The sequence below is a fragment of the Grampus griseus genome, assembly GCF_964374135.1.
Source record: "Grampus griseus genome assembly, chromosome: 15".
NCBI classification, from domain to species: Eukaryota; Metazoa; Chordata; class Mammalia; order Artiodactyla; family Delphinidae; genus Grampus; species Grampus griseus.
The window spans coordinates 78583472-78603171 of record NC_139009.1 but is presented as its reverse complement, the minus strand read 5'-3'; the positions used below and the strand labels follow the sequence as shown (position 1 = coordinate 78603171).

The 19700-nt window shown below is 45.2% G+C and overlaps 1 protein-coding gene across 1 annotated transcript in view; it reads left to right on the top strand.

Annotated features, from left to right (window-relative positions):
- ACOXL (acyl-CoA oxidase like) overlaps positions 1-19700 on the top strand; it is a gene marked incomplete at its 3' end in the record, with an annotated part of 366752 nt that overhangs the window by 32454 nt on the left and 314598 nt on the right. Inside the window, 4 exon segments of the mRNA XM_082672845.1 lie at positions 7170-7224; positions 7227-7252; positions 16145-16231; positions 16584-16682. Coding sequence (XP_082528971.1) covers positions 7170-7224; positions 7227-7252; positions 16145-16231; positions 16584-16682 — 267 coding nt within the window.

Genomic DNA, 19700 nt, shown 5'->3' with positions numbered 1-19700 from the left:
GTGTGCTGCTGCCTTTGGCAGGAGGCCCTGTCCCAGCTCTGGTTCCACGACTTGGACCCTGGCCACTTGGCCAGCACTCTGGTCGGGTCAGTCCTGGCCCCGTGGGATGCTGTGGAGGATCTGAGCAGAGATGACAGGATAGAGGGAGGGCCTGTTTATAGAAGTTCCTCTGTGTAGATTGGCACCTGAACTGAGTTGTCATCCATGACAGCCACAGGGATTACTTGAAAGGGCGTGCCAGGGAGTGAGCTGGGACCTGCCTGGGGACTCCGGTGCAGCTGGAAGCCTGGTACTATTTATTTACTGCACTGGAAACCATTCTGCATAATGGAAACTTCTCAGTTTAAGGCATAATTATTCTTCTTGCATTGAAATATTATGTTAAAAATAACAATAATGATTACTTGTTATCATTTGCCAGGTCCCTACTATGTTCCAGGCTAGGTGATTCATTCATTTGACAATTTTTTATTGAACACCTACTATGAGGTAGTTCAAGAGGCAGTGAACAAAGCAGGTAAAATAATACCTGCTTTATGGAGCTTACATTTTAGAGACGAGGCAGGCTACAAACTAATAAAGTACATTTATGTCAGGTGGTTGTCGATGCTGGCGATAAAAATCAAGCATGGTAAATTGGGAAAGAAGAAGTAAACCGATCTGTGTTCACAGACGACATGATCTTATATGTAGAAAACCCTAAAGATTCCACCAAAAAAACTGTTAGAACTGATAAACAAATTCAGTAAAGTTGCAAGGTACATAATCCATCACTCTTTTCAATTAAAATCAATGTAAAATAATGCATTTTTCGTCAACAGCAAAGTAAGCTCACGCATCAGGCTGGTGATGTCAATACGATGCATTCATCATTACGTGTTGTCAGTACTGATAAATTATGTGATTACACTAATAATCAGAAACATTTTCAAGGCAGCTAGGAATTTGGGATGAAGCATGCTGCCAGACAAGAGGCATTAAGTTTAAGGCAAGAATTTGGAAAATCCAAAACTGTCAAAATACTGCAATAATGTTGTGACAGATGAAAAATGTCTTTGGACAGAGCCGTGGGAATGTCACCTTTCATCCTTCCTCTCTTGGGCTTTCCTGGAGTAGTCAAGGCCCCTGGGGAGGGCAGAAGTACAATGGCCACAGACAGCCTTTGTCACAGAATCCTCCCAGCACTCTGCTCAGGGATCCCACTCTGTGGTCCCAGGAGAGAATCAGCAGAGGATAAGGAACAGCAGCGAGTAAGAAGAGTCAGACGTGGGGGCCACAGTGAGAAGTCTGGATTTTTTGCCAAGGTAAATGGAGTCATTGGAGGGTTTTCTCAAGGGTGGGTGGGGAAGAAGAAGAAGACAAGCACAATGTAATGATTATTTTAAAAGTGTTATAGTTCCTTGATCAAAATTTATAAGTTGATTCAAAAACCATACATGGAAATGCAAAAGGCCTAGAATCATTAAAGCAATTCTAAAAAAGGGTGAATTTGGAGGACTCTCCCTATTTGATTTCAGGACATTAAAAAGCTACTCAAAAGAGTATGTGGTATTGGCATTAGGGTAGACACATAGATTAATGGGACAGAATGAAGAGTCCTGAAATAAATCCACACCCATATGTTCACTTGATTTTTGGACAGTGTTGCCAAGGCAATTCAATGGGAAAATGAAAGTCTTTTCAATAAATGGCGTTGGAACTACTGATAAAACTATAGAAAAAAATTTAACCTTGATCCTGACCTCACACTACACACACAAAAAATTTGAGCTGTATTATACACCTGAACACAAATTCCACAATTAACAACGTTTGTACAAGAACAAAGGAGAAGGCAGAGGTTTCTTAGAGAGGACCTCAAAATATTGAAAGTGCAAAAGAAAAAAAACTGATAAGATAATCTTTATCAAAATTAAAAACCATTGTTCATCAAAAGACATCATGAAAAGAATAAAAAGACAATCTACAGGACTTCCCTGGTGATTCAGTGGTTAAGAATCCACCTGCCAATGCAGGGGACATGGGTTCGAGCCCTGGTCCGGGAAGATCCCACATGCTGCAGGATAACTAAGCCCACACGCGACAAGTACTGAACCTGCGCTCTAGAGCCCATGAGCCACAACTACTGAGCCCGTGTGCCACAACTACTGAGCCCACGTGCCACAACTACTGAAGCCCGCACACCTTGAGCCCCTGCTCCGCAACAAGAGAAGCCACCGGAATGAGAAGCCCACGCACCGCAACGAAGAGTAGCCCCTGCTTACCGCAACTAGAGAAAGCCTACGCGCAGCAACGAAGACCCAATTCAGCCAAAAAAAAAGAAAAGGCAATCTACAAACTAGGAAAGAATATCTGCAATGCATATATCTGCAAAAAAGTTATGTCCAGATACAAAGTATTTGTACTTGGAACATATAAAGAATTCCTAGAGCTCAATGATTAAAAGACACACAACCCAAGTTAAAAAATTGGCAAAATCCTTAAAAGAGTCAGACGTAGGGGCCACAGTGAGAAGTTTGGATTTTTTGGACTTTATAAAAGAGTCCAGGGCTTCCCTGGTGGCGCAGTGGTTGAGAGTCCGCCTGCTGATGCAGGGGACACGGGTTCGTTCCCCGGCCCGGGAAGATCCCACACGCCATGGAGCGGCTGGGCCCGTGAGCCATGGCCACTGAGCCTGCGAGTCCGGAGCCTGTGCTCCGCAACGGGAGAGGCCACAACAGTGAGAGGCCCGCGTACCACAAAAAAAAAAAAAAAAAAAAAAAGAGTCCAAATGGCCAATAAGCATATAAAAATGTGCTCAGCATCTTAAGTCATTGGAGAAATGCACATTTAAACCATAATGAGGTGATATTACAATCCCTCGATAATAGCTAAAGATGGGAAAGTCTGACAATATTGTTGAGGATGTGGAGCAACTAGAATTCTCATATATCGTTGGTCAGAATGGAAAATGGTGCAGTCATTTTGCAAAAGTGTTTGACACTTCCTTACAATATTAAACATAAACCTACCCTTCAACCAGCAGTTGCATTCCTGGGGGTTTACAAAAGAGAAATGGAAACACATATCCACCAAAAGACTTGTGCATGAATGCTTGTATCAACTTGATTCGTAATAACCCCAAGGTGGAAACAACCCAGATGTCCCGCAGTCAGAGAAATGGACCAATTGTGGAGTACTCACAGATGGCAAACCACTCAGCCATACAAAAGAATGAGCTACAGATACAGAAAACCACACGAATGCCTTATCTGCCTGGAAGAAGACAGACGTGAAAGAGTACATACCATACGATTCCATTTATGTAAGTTCACGAACAAGCAAAGCTAGTGAATAGTGATGCAAAGAGAAGAGGGGTTGCCTGTGGGGGGCAGGGACTCTGAAAAGGAGCAAGAGGGCACTTTCTGGGGGGCACGGGAACGTTCCATGATCTTAATTGGTGTGATGGTTACATAGGTAGGTAATGGACCAGAACTCATGCATTTATGCTCTGTGCATTTCACTGTATATAAATTTTACCTTAATAATGAATATTAGATCACCATGCCTGATGTTTGGGGCAGAGTGGAACAGGAGGCCAGCTGGGAGGTTGTTACAATAGTCCAGGTGCAAGATGATGGTGGGAGATGTTAGAAGTGGCCAGAATTGGGGTCTCTCTTTTTTTTTTTTTTGCAGTACGCGGGCCTCTCACTGTTGTGGCCTCTCCCGTTGTGGAGCACAGGCTCCGGACTCGCAGGCTCAGTGGCCATGGCTCACGGGCCCAGCCGCTCTGTGGCATGTGGGATCTTCCCGGACCGGGGCACGAACCTGTGTCCCCTGCATCGGCAGGCGGACTCTCAACCACTGCGCCACCAGAGAAGCCCTGGGATCTCTTTTGGAGGGAGGGTCAGGACTGGATAGCCCAGTAAGCAACAATCTTGTTTAGAGCATGTCCCAGATGACTGAATCCTTGAAAATTTATTTATTCTATTTGTATATTTTACTCTGATTCCTTCTCTTTCTAAAATAATTTAAGGCTCATTGTAAAAAAGGACATGTATTCAGTAAGACTGAGACGATGTAACTAAAATAGGGAAATTGAAACTAGAAGACAGAAGAAGCAAATATGCCAGTTTGGGGACTGATGTTAGAAAACTAAGATCAGGAACCTGATCAGGAACTAAGATCAGGAACCTACCCGGTCCTCTTGGTAGGGCTCCTAATGGGGCCCACTGATGGGTTATGAAGGGGACAGCAAGCGTCTTTAATATCAGAGGGAAGACAGCTCAGAGTATAGATACCCAAGCAGTGGTGAATCAAGTTGATTTTAGCTGAAGAAGAAGATTTGTCTTTTAGAGACTCTCTGGGCTTATAAAACCAAAAATATACATTTTTGTAAAATTTGATTTGTTAACAGAATATTACATCATGAAGGTCTGATACATCAAGTGCTCTACAAAGAAGTGGGGTTTATTTTCGGGAAAACTACCTTCCTTCTGTTTGAGACTGAATTTATTAAACAAAAATGTAAATGGCATGGGGTATAATTTAGGATAAAATACAAGTTTGAGTATATTCTCCATACATTTATGGAATCATTATCATTAAAAATTACTATAAACTAACAGTCTGATATGGGAATTGAGTTTGGCTTGAATGTATTAAATCTAAATGAAGGCAGCTACTGATACAGTAGAGGTACTGCAGAAATGTATGCTGAAAAATACATTAATTATTGATTGATCATTATCAGTATGGGCAGTTCAGTATGCTGCCAATTGAATGTGAGGGGAACCTTGCCAATATTAGACATTTTTTAAGAACAGTTAGTGGATCGGAAATGAAAGAAGAACTGAAGAGAGAATTTACGTGTGGAAAAGATATTTAAAAATATATGCTAGTAAGGAAATCCATCAAATCAAGCCTCATCTTAGTTCTGGAAATTTTGCTCGATGTCTTGAGATGGACCAGCCCAAATGAATGCTTAAATCAACATCACAGCATTAATGGCAAACTCCTGCAGCATTGCCCATTGGATCTAATAGCAAAGATCGCGGTCCTGTGCAGAGACTCGGGAAGGAAAAGAACTGTCACGAACAATTTATAATGCTCCAGGATGGCTGCATTTGGGATTGGTTCTTTAGCAAGTGTGACTGCAATTTATTTCAAACTGGTGAGTAAAGATGACCACAGTTGGATACCACCAAAGACAAAGTCATTCTCCTGCCTCCACAGTGTAAATGGAGAGAATGAAATATGAAGAAAACCAAGACCGGTTGGAGATTCTGAGGGATTTACTTAGTCCTGATGGTTAAGGTTTGGCTCCAGCAGAGCAAGTGGTTTAAGGGAAGGAGGGGGTTGTTGGAATGAGGTGGGCTGGGGTGACTGTCAGCAAGGTTACCTGGGCACTGGGACGTGTTGGTGTCAGGTGCTCTCTTGTGACAAGGCTGGTGGTACAAAAGAGGGGTGGGCTGGCGATAAAGATTGGACCACCCAGGGTCCCGGGGCTCCCTCCAGCTTAACAATGAAGGGCACTGAGGGCTGGGGACAAGAGGTCCATGTGAAGAATATGAAGATCTGGTTTCTGGCCCTTTTTCTACCACTTACTAGGTGACCCTGGTTGGACAAGTCTTTTGACCTCCCTGAGCCTAGACTTTTCCATCTGTGACACGGGGTCAGCACTCCCTGCCCTGCTCAGCTCCTCCTGGAGGACTGTTGTGAGGATCTGCGGGACAGAGGGCCCAGGGGCCCTCCAAAAAAGCCCGCGAATATCCACTACAGTTGTTTTTTATTATTTGCTGGGAACGAACCCTCCCGTGTGAGCGGATACTGGAGCCAGGCAGTGGTACGTGCTCCAGCCTTGGAGGAGTATTTTAGGAAATAATCAATACAAGATGCACTGGGTTTGAGCCACGATAAGAGTCATAAATGTTGACAGTCTGCTGCTTGATAAAATTAATAATGCTTGAGAGAAACATTGTAAAAACCTATGGGAGGGAGAGCAGAGTGTGTCTGGGGAGAGAGTCTAAGCCAGTATGGAAACTGTCCTCCAAGGAAGGTCGGCCCCTCCTCCTGCTGGTGGGGAGGTTTACACGCACATACGCACACGTACACACAGGCATACACGCTCCACACACATATGCACTCGTGCACATGGGCAACAAGCACCAGCTTTGTTGGCTGCATCTCAGAAGAGACTGGTGAATGAGAAAGGCTAGCATTAATTCCAACAACAGATAATTGGAATTACCTTTGGAAGAAATGCCACCTGCCTCTGAAATTCTACAATAAAACAGCGACAGTGTTCTTGCCCTGTCCCACTTCTCGCTGGTGGAGAAGAGCGTGCTTGTGTAGCTTTGGGATTCGAGGCTGCTGTGCACAGCAAGGGAGAAGAGGGTAACAAAGGGGGACCGGACCTCATGGTTTTTAATCAAAGCCCTGAGATGCTCTGTGGTTAGAAAGGAAAGGGAAGAATACTGCTTTTCCTGTGTCCAGAATGTTCCCAAATCTTCCAAATCCTCTGTCTGGGAAGATTGTCCAAGACGTCAAGATTGTCACCTGGACTTGTGCCAGCTGCTTGCTGTTGGTGGGAGCGTCGGTGCAGAGATGCTGCAGGTCTGAGTTGCTGTGTAGAACCGTGGTAGTGGTGAGGGGGCCCAGGGACAAACTTGGTTAAGTCCACGTGAGGCCAAAGGGGAGTCTGCCAGGGGCTGGCCTCCATGCACATGCAGTCGACTTCCTGTCGTGTGAGAGTCTTTACTTCGTCTGTGGTCAGAGACCAGACGACCCCATTAAAAAAGGATGCTCACTACCATATATAAAAGAGATAAACAACAAGGTCCTACCATACAGCACAGGGAACTTATTCAATATCTTGCAATAAACTATAATGGAAAAGAATCTGAAAAGAAAAAAAAATATATGTAAAACTGAATAACTTTGCTGTACACCTGAAACTAACACAATATTGTAAATCAACCAGACTTCAATAAAAGTTTTTTAAAAAAGGATGAAAACACTGGCTACTGTTCAGTAGAGTGGTGGAATTATTCTTAATTTAAAAATTGCTTTGGCTGTGTTGAATTTTTTATTCTAAAAGTAACATCTGTTTATTATTTTAAAAAATGTTAATTTAAACGGTCAGATAAAACCGTAAGGAAATCTTGACATTGGGTCTGTCATGTTTTCAGGCAGAGAAAACAACGAATTTTGTCAGTCGGAGCCTGGTCATAGGAGAAGTCCTCTCATAGCAGACATGGCCCCAGGAGTAAAGGTGAGAGACACTGGGCAGCCTGCCCTTCATGAACTGATGGGGTTTTTTTGTTTTGTTTTGGTTTTTTGTGGTACGCGGGCCTCTCACTGTTGTGGCCTCTCCCGTTGCGGAGCACAGGCTCCGGACGCACAGGCCCAGCGGCCATGGCTCACGGGCCCAGCCGCTCCGCGGCATGTGGGATCTTCCCGGACCGGGGCACGAACCCGTGTCCCCTGCATCGGCAGGCGGACTCTCAACCACTGCGCCACCAGGGAAGCCCAGTCGTGCCCATTTTCAACTGCATACAGCCCCTACCCTATTCCTGTCCTTCGGCAACCACTAGTCTATTCTCCATCTGCATGGTTTTGCCATTTCTAGAACGGTATATAAATGGAAGTTCATTAATTTTTGACTACAGAAAGATATTCCTTTGGGTGAATGTGCCACAGCACTTGGAATTCTTAGACTTCTCCATTTTTGCTGATCAAATGGGTATAAAATGGCATCGCACTGTGGGCTTGCTTTGCATGTACCAGCTCACCAAGGATGGTAAACAGAATAGCTTGAAAGGTGTGACTGCCGTGGCCCCTTCCTGTGCCCTGAGCCTCCCAGCAGGCATGCGGCCCTGCATGTGCCCTCTTCTCCCTCCCTGGACACCACTGCATCACCAAATCAGTCCCCACCTGTAAATATCCAGTCCTGATGTCCCCAAAGGGGAGAAATTATAATTAGAAAATGATGAATGAATGATCAGACAAGAAAGCAAGTCAATCATTGATGAGTCCAAGATGGAAACTTTCTGTTCTGCAATGTAGACATTTAAAAATGGGTAGGAATTAAAAACGAAGGAATCTCTGAGCACCAGCTGGGGTGAGGGCGCCCACCACTAGGTCCTTTGGGGAAAACTGGCTTCCCTATGAATTCATCCAGACAGGGTCTCTTCTCTCTGGGATGGGTTGGCTGTGGCTTCCAGAGAGAAGAAAGTCAGCTGAGATGCAGCAAATAGATCCTCCTCTCAGAAATCCTAGAGGATCCTGGTTCAGACTCATGATCCTCCGTTGGTGCTTTTACCATATGCCCACACCTGCCTTCTCTTTAGCAAGCCTCCGGTGGGCCATGACCATGGGGAAGTCTTCATAGGGTGTTGCAGCTCTCTGGGTGGGGAGCCCTCTCCTCTGCACCTCCAGGGTCTTGCACTGAGCCTGGTGCACAGAGTTGCATAGGGAATGTTTGAGCAAATGAGGGAGGGGCAGCTTGTAGTTTCAAGCAGGACTTAAGAAACATTTCAACCCATTGCAATATGTGGACCTTATTAAATCCTGATTCAAACAACAGACTGTAAAGAAAAACTAGACGTCAGTTGGGGAAATTTGAAATTGGATATTTGGCAGTATTAAAGAATTATTATTATATTTGAGGTGGAATAATGGTTGTAGGGTCATGCTTTTAAAAAGAGTCTTTAGGGCTTCCCTGGTGGTGCAGTGGTTAAGAATCCACCTGCCAAGGGACACGGGTTCAAGCCCTGGTCCAGGAAGATCCCACATGCCGCAGAGCAACTAAGCCCGTGAGTCACAACTACTGAGCCTGGGTGCCACAACTACTGAAGCCTGCGTGCCTACAGCCCGTGTTTTGCAACAAGAGAAGCCACTGCAATGAGAAGCCCGCGCACCGCAATGAAGAGTAGCCCCCGCTCTCTGCAACCAGAGGAAGCCCGCGCACAGCAACAAAGACCCAATGCAGCAAAAAATAAATAAATAAAATAAATTTTTTAAAAAAAGAGTCTTTATTTTTTACAGATGCATAGGAAATACTACGTATGGATGAAATGGGATGTCTGGGATACACTTCGAGATCATCTGGGGTATAGAATGGGAGAGTGAATTGGGGGAAAGATTAATAAAATGGATCATGAGCTGGGCATCACTGAGTTTATGATACTCTTCTATTTTGTTTGAAATTTTCCACAATAAAAAGCTTTTTAAGAAAGTTTTACTCCTGAGTATCCTAGAAGGAAATTTGAATAGATTTAAAGGACTGGATCTTTAAAAATGCTTCTCTGATCACATCAATCTCAGCTGAAAACCCCTTCCTGTTAGCTTTAGAGAAACTCTCCAACCCTTGACATGTCTCACAGGTTCTCGTGGGGTATGGCCCTACACTCATGTCTCCAGACACCTTCTGTGCCACGTAGTCCTACCTGGGAGATCTGCTGTCTTGGCCTTCTTTCAGTCCCTTGTTTCCATATTTGGACCACTCATGCTATCATCCTAGAACGATCTTTTCCCCTCCTTCACCTGCCTGACACCTGCTCATTCTTCAAGTCCCAGTTCAAGTGTCCTTCCTTCAGGTAAACCTCCCTCAAGCCTGCAGTTTAAATCCCACGTACATGTTGTCATCTGTCTTTGTGCCTTGCAGTATTCTGTCATGGCATTTACCCATTTTTTTTCTTATGATCACGTTTTTTTTTGGAGGGGTTTAAGATTAATTTTTATTGGAGTATAGTTGCTTTACAATGTTGTGTTAGCTTCTATTGCACAGCAAAATGCAAGGATTCTGCAGTATATGCAAATCAAGCAATGTGATACACATGATACACAATTAACAAATTGAAGAATAAAAACCATATGATCATTTCAATAGAGGCAGAAAACGCTTTCGGCAAAATTCAACACCCATTTATGATAAAAACTCTCCAGAAAGTGGGCATAGAGGGAACCTACCTCAACATAATAAAGGCCATACATATATGACAAACCCACAGCAAACATTATTCTCAATGGTGAAAAACTGAAAGCATTTGCTCTAAGATCAGGAACAAGACAAGGGTGTCCACTCTCGCTGCTATTATTGAACATAGTTTTGGAAGTCGTAGGCACGGCAGTCAGAGAAGAAAAAGAAATAAAAGGAATCCAAATTGGAAAAGAAGAAGTAAAACTGTCACTGTTTGCAGATGACATGATACTATACGTAGAGAATCCTAAAGATGCCACCATAAAGCTATTAGAGCTAATTAATGAATTTAGTAAAGTTGCAGGGTACAAAATTAATAAACAGAAATCTCTTGCACTGCTATACACTAACAATGAAAGATCAGAAAGAGAAATTAAGGAAACAATCCCATTTACCATTGCAACAAAAAGAATAAAATACCTAGGAATAAACCTACCTAAGGAGGCAAAAGACCTGTATGCAGAAAACTATAAGACACTGATGAAAGAAATCAGAGACGACACAAACAGATGGAGAGATATACCATGTTCTTGTATTGGAAGAATCAATATTGTGAAAACAACTATACTACCCAAAGCAATCTACATATTCAGTGCAATCCCTATCAAATTACCAATGGCATTTTTCACAGAACTAGAACAAAAAATTTTACAATTTGTATGGAAACACAAAATGACCCTGAATAGCCAAAGCAATCCTGAGAAAGAAAAATGGAGCTGGAGGAATCAGCCTCCCTGACTTCAGACTATACTACAAAGCTACAATGTTCAAGACATTATGGTACTGGCACAAAAACAGAAATATAGATCAATGGAACAGGATAGAAAGCCTAGAGATAAACCCACGCACCTGTAGTCACCTAATCTGTGACAAAAGGAGCCCAGAATATACAATGGAGCAAAGACAGCCTCTTCAATAAGTGGTGCTGGGAAAACTGGACAAGTACATGTAAAAGAATGAAATTAGAACACTCCCTAACACCATACACAAAAATAAACTCAAAATGGATTAAAGACCTAAATGTAAGGCCAGACACTATAAAATTCTTAGAAGAAAACATAGGCAGCACACTCTCTGATGTAAATCGCAGCAAGATCTTTTTTTAAAAAATTAATTTATTTTTGGCTGCGTTGGGTCCTCGTTGCTTTGCGTGGGCTTTCTTTAGTTGCAGCAAGCGGGGGCTACTCTTTGTTGCGGTGTGCGGACTTCTCATTGCAGTGGCTTTTCTTGTTGTGGAGCACGGGCTCTAGGCACGTGGACTTCAGTAGTTGTGGAACGCAGGCTCAGTAGTTGTGGTGCGCCAGCTCTAGAGTGCATGCTCAGTAGTTGTGGCGCACGGGCTTAGTTGCTCCGTGGCATGTGGGATCTTCCCTGATCAGGGCTTGAACCTGTGTCCCTTGCATTGGCAGGCGGATTCTTAACCACTGCACCACCAGGGAAGCCTGCAAGATCTTTTTTGACCCACCTCCTAATGAAAATAAAAACAAAAATAAACAAATGGGACCTAATGAAACTTAAAAGCTTTTGCACAGGAAAGGAAATCATAAACAAGATGAAAAGACAACCCTCAGAACGGGAGAAAATATTTGCAAACGAAGGAACTGACAAAAGATTAATCTCTAAAATATACAAGCAGCTTATGCAGTTCAATATCAAAAAAAAAAAACCCAATCAAAAAATGGTCAGAAGACCTAAATAGACATTTCTGCAAAGAAGACTTACAGATGGCCAACAAACACATGAAAAGATGCTCAACATCACTAATTATTAGAGAGATGCAAATCAAAACTACAATGAGGTATCACCTCACACGGGTCAGAATGGCCATCATCAAAAATCTACAAACAATAAATGCTGGAGAGGGTTTGGAGAAAAGGGAACCTTCTTACACTGTGGGTGGGAATGTAAATTGATATAGCTGCTATGGAAAATAGTGTGGAGGTTCCTTAAAAAACTATAAGTAGAGATACCATATGATACAGCAATCCCACTACTGGGCATATACCCAGAGAAAACTGTAATTCAAAAAGACACATGCACCCCAATATTCATAGCAGCACTATTTACAATAGCTAGGACATGGAAGCAGCCTAATGTCCATCAACAGGAATGGATGAAGAAGATATGGTACATATATACAGTGTACCCATTTTGGATTGATGTATTTATTCACAGGTCTGTTGTTTGTCTCTTAGCACCACTAGAGGGCAAACTCCTTGAAGACTGTCTCTGTCTACAGTCTTGGTATGTAGGAGGGGTCAGTACATGAATATTAAATGAATGCATAAAATCAAAACTCTATGGCAGTTACTGAAAAGGTTAAATTTAGAATTACCATATGATCCAGGAGTTCCACTCCTAGGTATATACCCCAAAGAATTAAAACAGGGACTCAAATAGATATCTGTATACCAACGTTCGTGGCAGCGTTATTCACAGTAGCTGATAGGTGGAAAGAAACAAGTGTCCGTCGACAAATGAATGGATAAACAAAATATTGTATATACAAGTGTCTGTCAACAAATGGATGGATAAACAAAATATCATGGATATTTTGGTACCAGGTACCATGGAATATTATTCAGCCATAAAAAGGCACGAAGTTCTGGTACATGTTACAACATGAGTCTTGAAAACATGATGCTAAGTGAAATAAACCAGACCCATAAGGACAAATACTGTATGATTCCACCTATGTGAAATTTTGAGAATAGGCAAATATATAGAGATAGAAAGTAAATTACAGGTTCCCAGAGGCTGGGGGAAGAGGAGAATTGGGGCAGTTATTGGTTAATGGGCACAGCTTGTTGGGGGGTGATGAAAAAGTTTTATAAGTAGTGGTGATGTTTGCACAACACTGTTAATGTAGTTCATACTGCTGAACCGTACGTGTAACAATGGCTAAAATGGCAAACTTTATAGGTATTGTTATAGGTATTGTATCACAATAAAAAAATCTTGGAACACTTAACAAAAATGATGATTCACCCCTTTTGCTTTCCCACACATCATTCATTGCAGGTGAATTTTTTTCTTGTGCTTGGACACCCTAGACAGTTAGCGGAACGTGTAGGTTGTGCCTCTGGTCCAGCCCAGGAGGCCGTGGCTGCCTTTCCTGTTGGTGCTGGAGGGAGACTTTCAGGGAGGGGACACAGTGCCTCAGGAGCAGGTTGCTGAGCCCTGGGTTGGTCACAACTTCCCCGGATCTCAGTGCCAGCCCAAGGCCCCTGCTGGCCTTCCTGGTCACCTGAGCTAGCCATCAACCTGAGCATCAATTCGTCAGCGTCATCTTCACCCCGCAGGCCGGGGCGCCTTCTCTCACCCGCCGGGTCCGTGTCATCCAGAGGCTCCAGGCATCCCTAAGTGCTTTGGACAAACACAGCTGAACTCACGCAGCCAAGTGCCGGCTGAGCCAGGGGCTGCTTGGAGAGTGACTCACAGTGAGGGGGTGGGAAAAGGACAGAGGTGCCAGGGAGACTTTCTCTCCTGAGGGCTTTGAATCCCCACTCTAGCTTGGGAGCCGGCCCAAGGTCTCCCGCCAAGCAGGCTGATGCAATCTGGACGGACTCTACAGCCCAAAGAAACATGACCTGCTTCCTTTTCTTCTTCCCCATGACGGCTAGCTTTTTGCCTTATATGAATCATCTCATTCTGTCTTAGTTTGCTTGGGCTGCCATGATAAAGTGCTACAGATCTGCTGGTTTAAACAACAGAAATGAGTTTTCTCACAGTTCTGGAGGCTGGGAAGTCCAAGATCTAGCTGTCAGCTGGTTCAGTTCCTGGTGAGGGCCCTCCTTCTGGCTTGTAGTCTGATCATCACCCACCGGCTCACCGTGGCGGCCACTTGCTGGGCACCTTTGGTCTGCCTGCTGGGCTGGGCTCCATGCCCCTTACAGGAGGCACCTGCTCAAAGTGTACATTGGGCCAAGGAGTCGTCTGCTTAGAGCCCTCCAGGGGCTCCCCCATTTGGTCAGATTCCCTGCTCTTCGGAGCATGTGGCTTTGGCAACACACTGGTTAGCACGTGGGGGAAGAGGCCCACGTTTGGACAGACTGTGGGAGTCAGGGTCCCGCAGGCACTGCCTCGGTTAACTCCTGTAGTTTTCCACAAACCTCTGGGTTTCACTCACCCAGCCCGGTGCTCCTACTAATAGCATTTAGTGAATGGAGTCTTTCAAAAGGTCGCTGAAACACTCATTGTTTTCCCCTTTCCAAAGAGAAGGAAAAAAATGTCAAACCTAGGAAAACTATACTGTAAAGAACGTTTTAGCCACCAGCCAAAGAGATTTAAGGCTGGAAAATTCAACCTGTTTTAGTTTTAGAAAAATATTTTTCTTTAACTTGATTTCCAAGAGGGTTTAGGGGAAAAAAAATTTACCATCTGGATGGATTCCATTTTCCTGGGTTGGAATTAGTTATGCAATTTGCAGGGTCGGCAGTGATTCCGAAGAGCAGGGCTCTAAGAAATCAGGGCGTTAAGCATCTTCCGAGGATACTTGACGATTCTCCAAATGAAAAGCGCCTCCTATGTGAGATGTGATTAGTGAAGTTCGTCCGTCGCGATGTCAAAGCGTTTCACCGGGTCAAGTGGTTCAGTCTGAGTTGATGGGGCAGCCTTTCCGGAAGTTAGCGTCAGGCTGATGACACACGTGTAATGCAGGGACTGGTCCTCACCAGAGGCTGATGACAGTTGTCAGACAGGAGCATGTGAAGATGCCATTTCTGCCACTTCCCTGCAAGGTCTTCCTTGGGGGTCACTGTGTCCACTGGGGCTCATGCCATTGCAGTGATCCCAGAAAAAGGCACCTATTGGCTGCTATACTCGCAGGGTTCAGGGTGTAGCTGGCTTCAGGGGTGGGTGTGTGGGACCTGGTCTCTCTCATCTCTCGGTTTCACCTCACCTTCATCCCCACATGTTGGCTTCCTTCACCAGCTCTCGTGATGGCAAGAGGAGCCCTGGCCTCCATACTTCCAGGTTCCGTTGCTTCCAAAAAGAGTTTCTCTTCACCAGTAGCTGACTCGTGTGTCCCAGCGGCAGCTCTGATCGAACCCATCCAGATCACAGGTCCATCCCGAAGCATCCCCGTTGGCCATGATGTTATGCAGATCGGCCAGCCCTGGGTCCTGGGTCCCAGGCTCATCCTAAAGCTGGGTTGGAGGTTGACATTAGCCACGAACCACTTGGACTGATTCTGGGAGAAGAGGGCTCCCCAGAGGGAAACTGGGGCTGTGTTTCTAGGAGTGGGGACATGCTGACCAGCAGGCACAGCAAATGTCTGTACACCTGAGCTCTTCCGTCTTTGCAGTCAGTCCCCTGCTTCCTTCAAACGGCACTGCTCAAGCCACCCTTCCTTCTCTTCTGAATCCTCGCAGCAACCGTATGAAGGGCTGTTAGGTGTCAGGCAGCTTGGGTGTGAACCCCAGCCCTGCACGCTTTCTCAGCTGCAGCCGTGGGCAGGTCACTTTCCTCTCCTGAACCTCAGTGTCCCCATCTGTCACATGAGAGGGACGGTGTTTTCTTCCCAGGGGGGTCACGAGGGTCAGTGAGTATGTGGAGCCCAGAGTCTGGAAGGCGGGAGGGCTCAGGAAGTGGAGGCTCGTCGTTCAGTGCATTTGTCCGATGGGAAAACTATGTCCTTGTGTCATTGTCCAAGGCCCCACAGCCAGCTAGTAGCTGAGCTGGGATTTGAGCCTGGCCTGTCTCATCCCGAGCCAAGTGTCTGCTCGTTCTGCAGCCTGGCCTCTCCCGTCGACCTTCCTGTTTGGGGAGGGTTTCTCCCGGTACAGCTCACCTCTGCAGGCACCTGGGGTCGGTGCACAAACGCTGTTGCACATCTTCAGTGTACGAGGCACTAAGCTAGACCCTGAGCAGACAAGGCAGAACGAACATTCAGAGAAGTCATTTGATGGGGTGAACCGGGCAGCCCCGAGGATGGAGGATGGATGCTTTGTGCTGTAGGGGTGACCTCTCCGAGAGAGGAAATCGCGAGCTGTGTCTGCCCAGAGGAACTGGGGCTGGACAGGCAGCGAGGGGAAGGATGTGGATGCCTTGCCGCTTTAGTGGGGCCTATGGAAAGCTGGATGAGCTGATCGGTGTTCCTTGAATGGAGTTGGCCCAGTGGGTTTGGTCATCATTAAATTGTTGACTCTTGCTGACAGTGGCCTGTAATCTCCTGGTTTCCAGTGTGGAATAATTTGCTGGCTATTTGGTGGTACCATCAGGAAGCTCGGAAGCCCAGCACGTGTAGCTAAATGGCTTCAGCCACTCCAGGCATGGCACGTACCTCCATGGATATCGTCTATGGAGAGCCTTAAAAATTCACAGTAGTTAGAGGTGTGTGTGTGTGTGTGTGTGTGTGTGTGTGTGTTTGCAGAAAAAGAAAATAAAACAGAGAATTAGTGTCAGCCAGAACTTTGTTTGAAATGAGAATTTAAGACTACTTTTAAAAATTGCACTGAGTCTGTCATATTGTTATCACATTAGCTGTCACCAGACTGAATTTGTATAATTATCTCCAACTCACCACTCCCTTTCTCGCCAACATTCTTAATGATCTGAGAGGTAGGCAATTAGAGCAGCTGTCTGACTAGCTGATTCCCTTCTAACACCCGGTAAACTCCAGGAGCAGAAATACACGGGGATGTTTGCGATGACCGAGAGGGGCCACAGGAGCAACGTGAGAGGGATCCGGACAGAAGCCACCTTTGACCTCTCTGCACAGGTGAGCATTCTGCCCGGGGTTCTGGCGGTTCTGGGCAGCGGACCTGTACACAGCGGACCCTCCTTTCTCCCGAGTCCCCCTTCCCCCCCTGCTGTGTGTGCTCTCAGGCGAGAGGGTGCTCAGATTCAGAAGAAACGGACATAGGCTCAGCCTTCCTGAGTCTAACACCAGCCAGCACTTAAAAAACACCTGCTGTGGGGCGGGCACTGCTCCAAGCCCATTATGTACACTCATTAACTTAATGCTTTGGAAAAACTCGGTGAGAACAGGACCTAATCCATTCTGTGGTCCTTCCTAACAGTAGCAGGTAAATGGGTGGAAGAGCGGTCTCTGTTGGCGTGTTCCATCGCACCGTGTGTGATGTGTGTGGCAGGAGGGCACTGTGTGTGCTGGGGCCTCCTTCTGGGAGCCAGGTCCTCGGTGCTGGCATGATGCAATGTCTGTACCTGTGAGCTGCACACAAATCCACATGGCAACCGAAATAAAATTTCACAACACTGGGACTTCCCTGGTGGCGCAATGGTTAAGAATCTGCCTGCCAATGCAGGGGACACGGGATCAAGCCCTGGTCAGGGAAGATCCCACATGCCACGGAGTAACTAAGCCCGTGCACCACGACTACTGAGCCTGCGCTCTAGAGCCCACGAGCCACAACTACTGAGCCCATGTGCCACAACTACTGAAGCCTGCGTGCCTAGAGCCTGTGCTCCACAACAAGAGCAGCCACTGCAGTGAGAAGCCCGCGCACCACAACGAAGAGTAGTCCCCGCTCACCGCAACTAGAGAAAGCCCGCGTGTAGCAACAAAGACCTGATGCAGCCAAAAATAATAAATAAATTAATTAATTAATTAAAAAAAACAACAACACTAAAATTTCACAAAACAACCTGACTTTATTATATGGGATGAACTCCAAAATGTAGGTAAGACCCTCTAACTTGACGTCTCTCCACAAATGGGTCACAGCAAAAACCCTGCTCTGTAAATCCCACCCCCGTCCCCATCTCTTTAGCTCCTACTCTCAACACCCTGGTGGGTGTTGCCTCATACATGTGCGTGTGGTGACTCAGTCTTCATTTTTTTTTTTTTTTTTTTTTTTGCCCTACGCGGGCCTCTCACTGTTGTGGCCTCTCCCATTGCGGAGCACAGGCTCCGGACGCGCAGGCTCAGCGACCATGGCTCATGGGCCCAGCTGCTCCACGGCATGTGGGATCTTCCCGGACCGGGGCACGAACCCGTGTCCCCTGCATCGGCAGGCGGACTCTCAACCACTGTGCCACCAGGGAAGCCCTCAGTCTTCATTTTGGCTGAGGTTGTCCTTTGCTTTTTTGTTGTTGTTGTTTTTTTTTCTATTTTCTTCCCTCATTTTAAAAAAGTTTTTTTTGTTGTAGTATAGTTGCTTTACAATGTTGCATTAGTTTCTACTGTACAGCAAAGTGAATCAGCTATACGTATACGTATACCCCCTCTTTTTTGGATTTCCTTCCCGTTTAGGTCACCACAGAGCATTGAGCCGAGTTCCCTGTGCTATACAGTAGGTTCTCATTAGTTATCTATTTTATACATAGTATCAATAGTGTATATATTTCAATTCCAATCTCCCAATTCATCCCACCTCCCCCCTTTCCCCTTGGTATCTATACACTTGTTCTCTATGTCTCTGTCTTGATTTCTGCTTTGTAAATAAGATCGCCTGTACCAGTTTTTTCAGATTCCACATATTTGGAATCTGGAGTTTTGTTCCCAGGATTTTTCTGACCCAAGAATGCTAGTTGGAGGTGGTCAGCACTTAGAGTGACAGATGCAGGTGAGGGTTTTGTTGGAGGATGTCCTGTCTTTCCTCTGTCCTGAAGCTAGTTCTTTACAGCAGCCAGTGATGTCCAAGGTCATAGTAAGAAGCAGAATAAGGACTGCCACTTTTTGAATGCTCCCTCTGTGCCAGGTCTGTGTCAGACTCTCTCTGTATAGTATAGTATACCACACTCCGTCACAACAACAATCCCATGAACGTGGTAATAGGCCACTTCTGTGCGTTGAGCACGTGTGTTAAGTGCCAGGCTAAGCACTCTGCATGCAACATTGTGTTAAATGTTCTATAATGTTATAGGAAGATATCCTTGTCCCCATTTTACAGATGGAGAAACTGAGACTCACAGAGGTTAGGAAACCGACTTATGGCTATGCAGTTAACGAGAGAATCTCAGGTTCAAGGGGGATTGTCCTTAACAACTTAGCTTTCCTGATGGGACACTGACCAAACATCTTTGGGGTTTTGGCTGCCCCATTTTTTCTCCTGCAACCATGGTATTGAGGTCACCTTGCTGTCATCAAAGGGAAAAAAATCCCACTCACAATTCTTATTTATTTGTTTCTTCTTACAATTATTATTATTATCTTTTGCACAGAAATCATTTCCCTGTGTTAACAGCATAATGATGTAGCTACCTGCTGCGCTATAGCAGCTGCCACTCTCGGCAGGGGAGTTGCAAAGTTGAAATCGTAATGATGAGAAGATGCTGGTGAACGTGCTGCTTCCTGAGGGAGGGAAGAAGCCCATCGTAAGCTCAGGCCACTGAGGGTTGGCTTGGCAGGGAATGGCTTTCTCCTTCATTGGTTTCTGTGTTTCCCCCTTCATCTCCCTTTTTAAATGTTAGAGCATATCAAATGAGCCCTCTCTCCCTCCAGGGCAGTTTCAGTCTCTTACATTTTTTGGTTGGGCATTCCTGTGGGTTGGTTGTTTTATTTTTATTTTTGGATGATGGATTGAGTAGCGGCATGGAGAGTTTCAAGGTAAGAGAGAGTTTTATTTTTACAGTTTAGGCAAAATCGCAAAAATAAATGAGGCTAAGAGCTCTCTGGCCAAGGCCGTCTCTTTTAGTGCTTGCAGGACTGACCGTTTTGTTGGCCTTCAACAGTTAATTATAATAGGAACCGACACACATGGCGTGCATTATTTAGATCCAGCTTTTAAAAAAATTTTATGGGAGTATAGTTGATTTACAATGTTGTGCTAGTTTC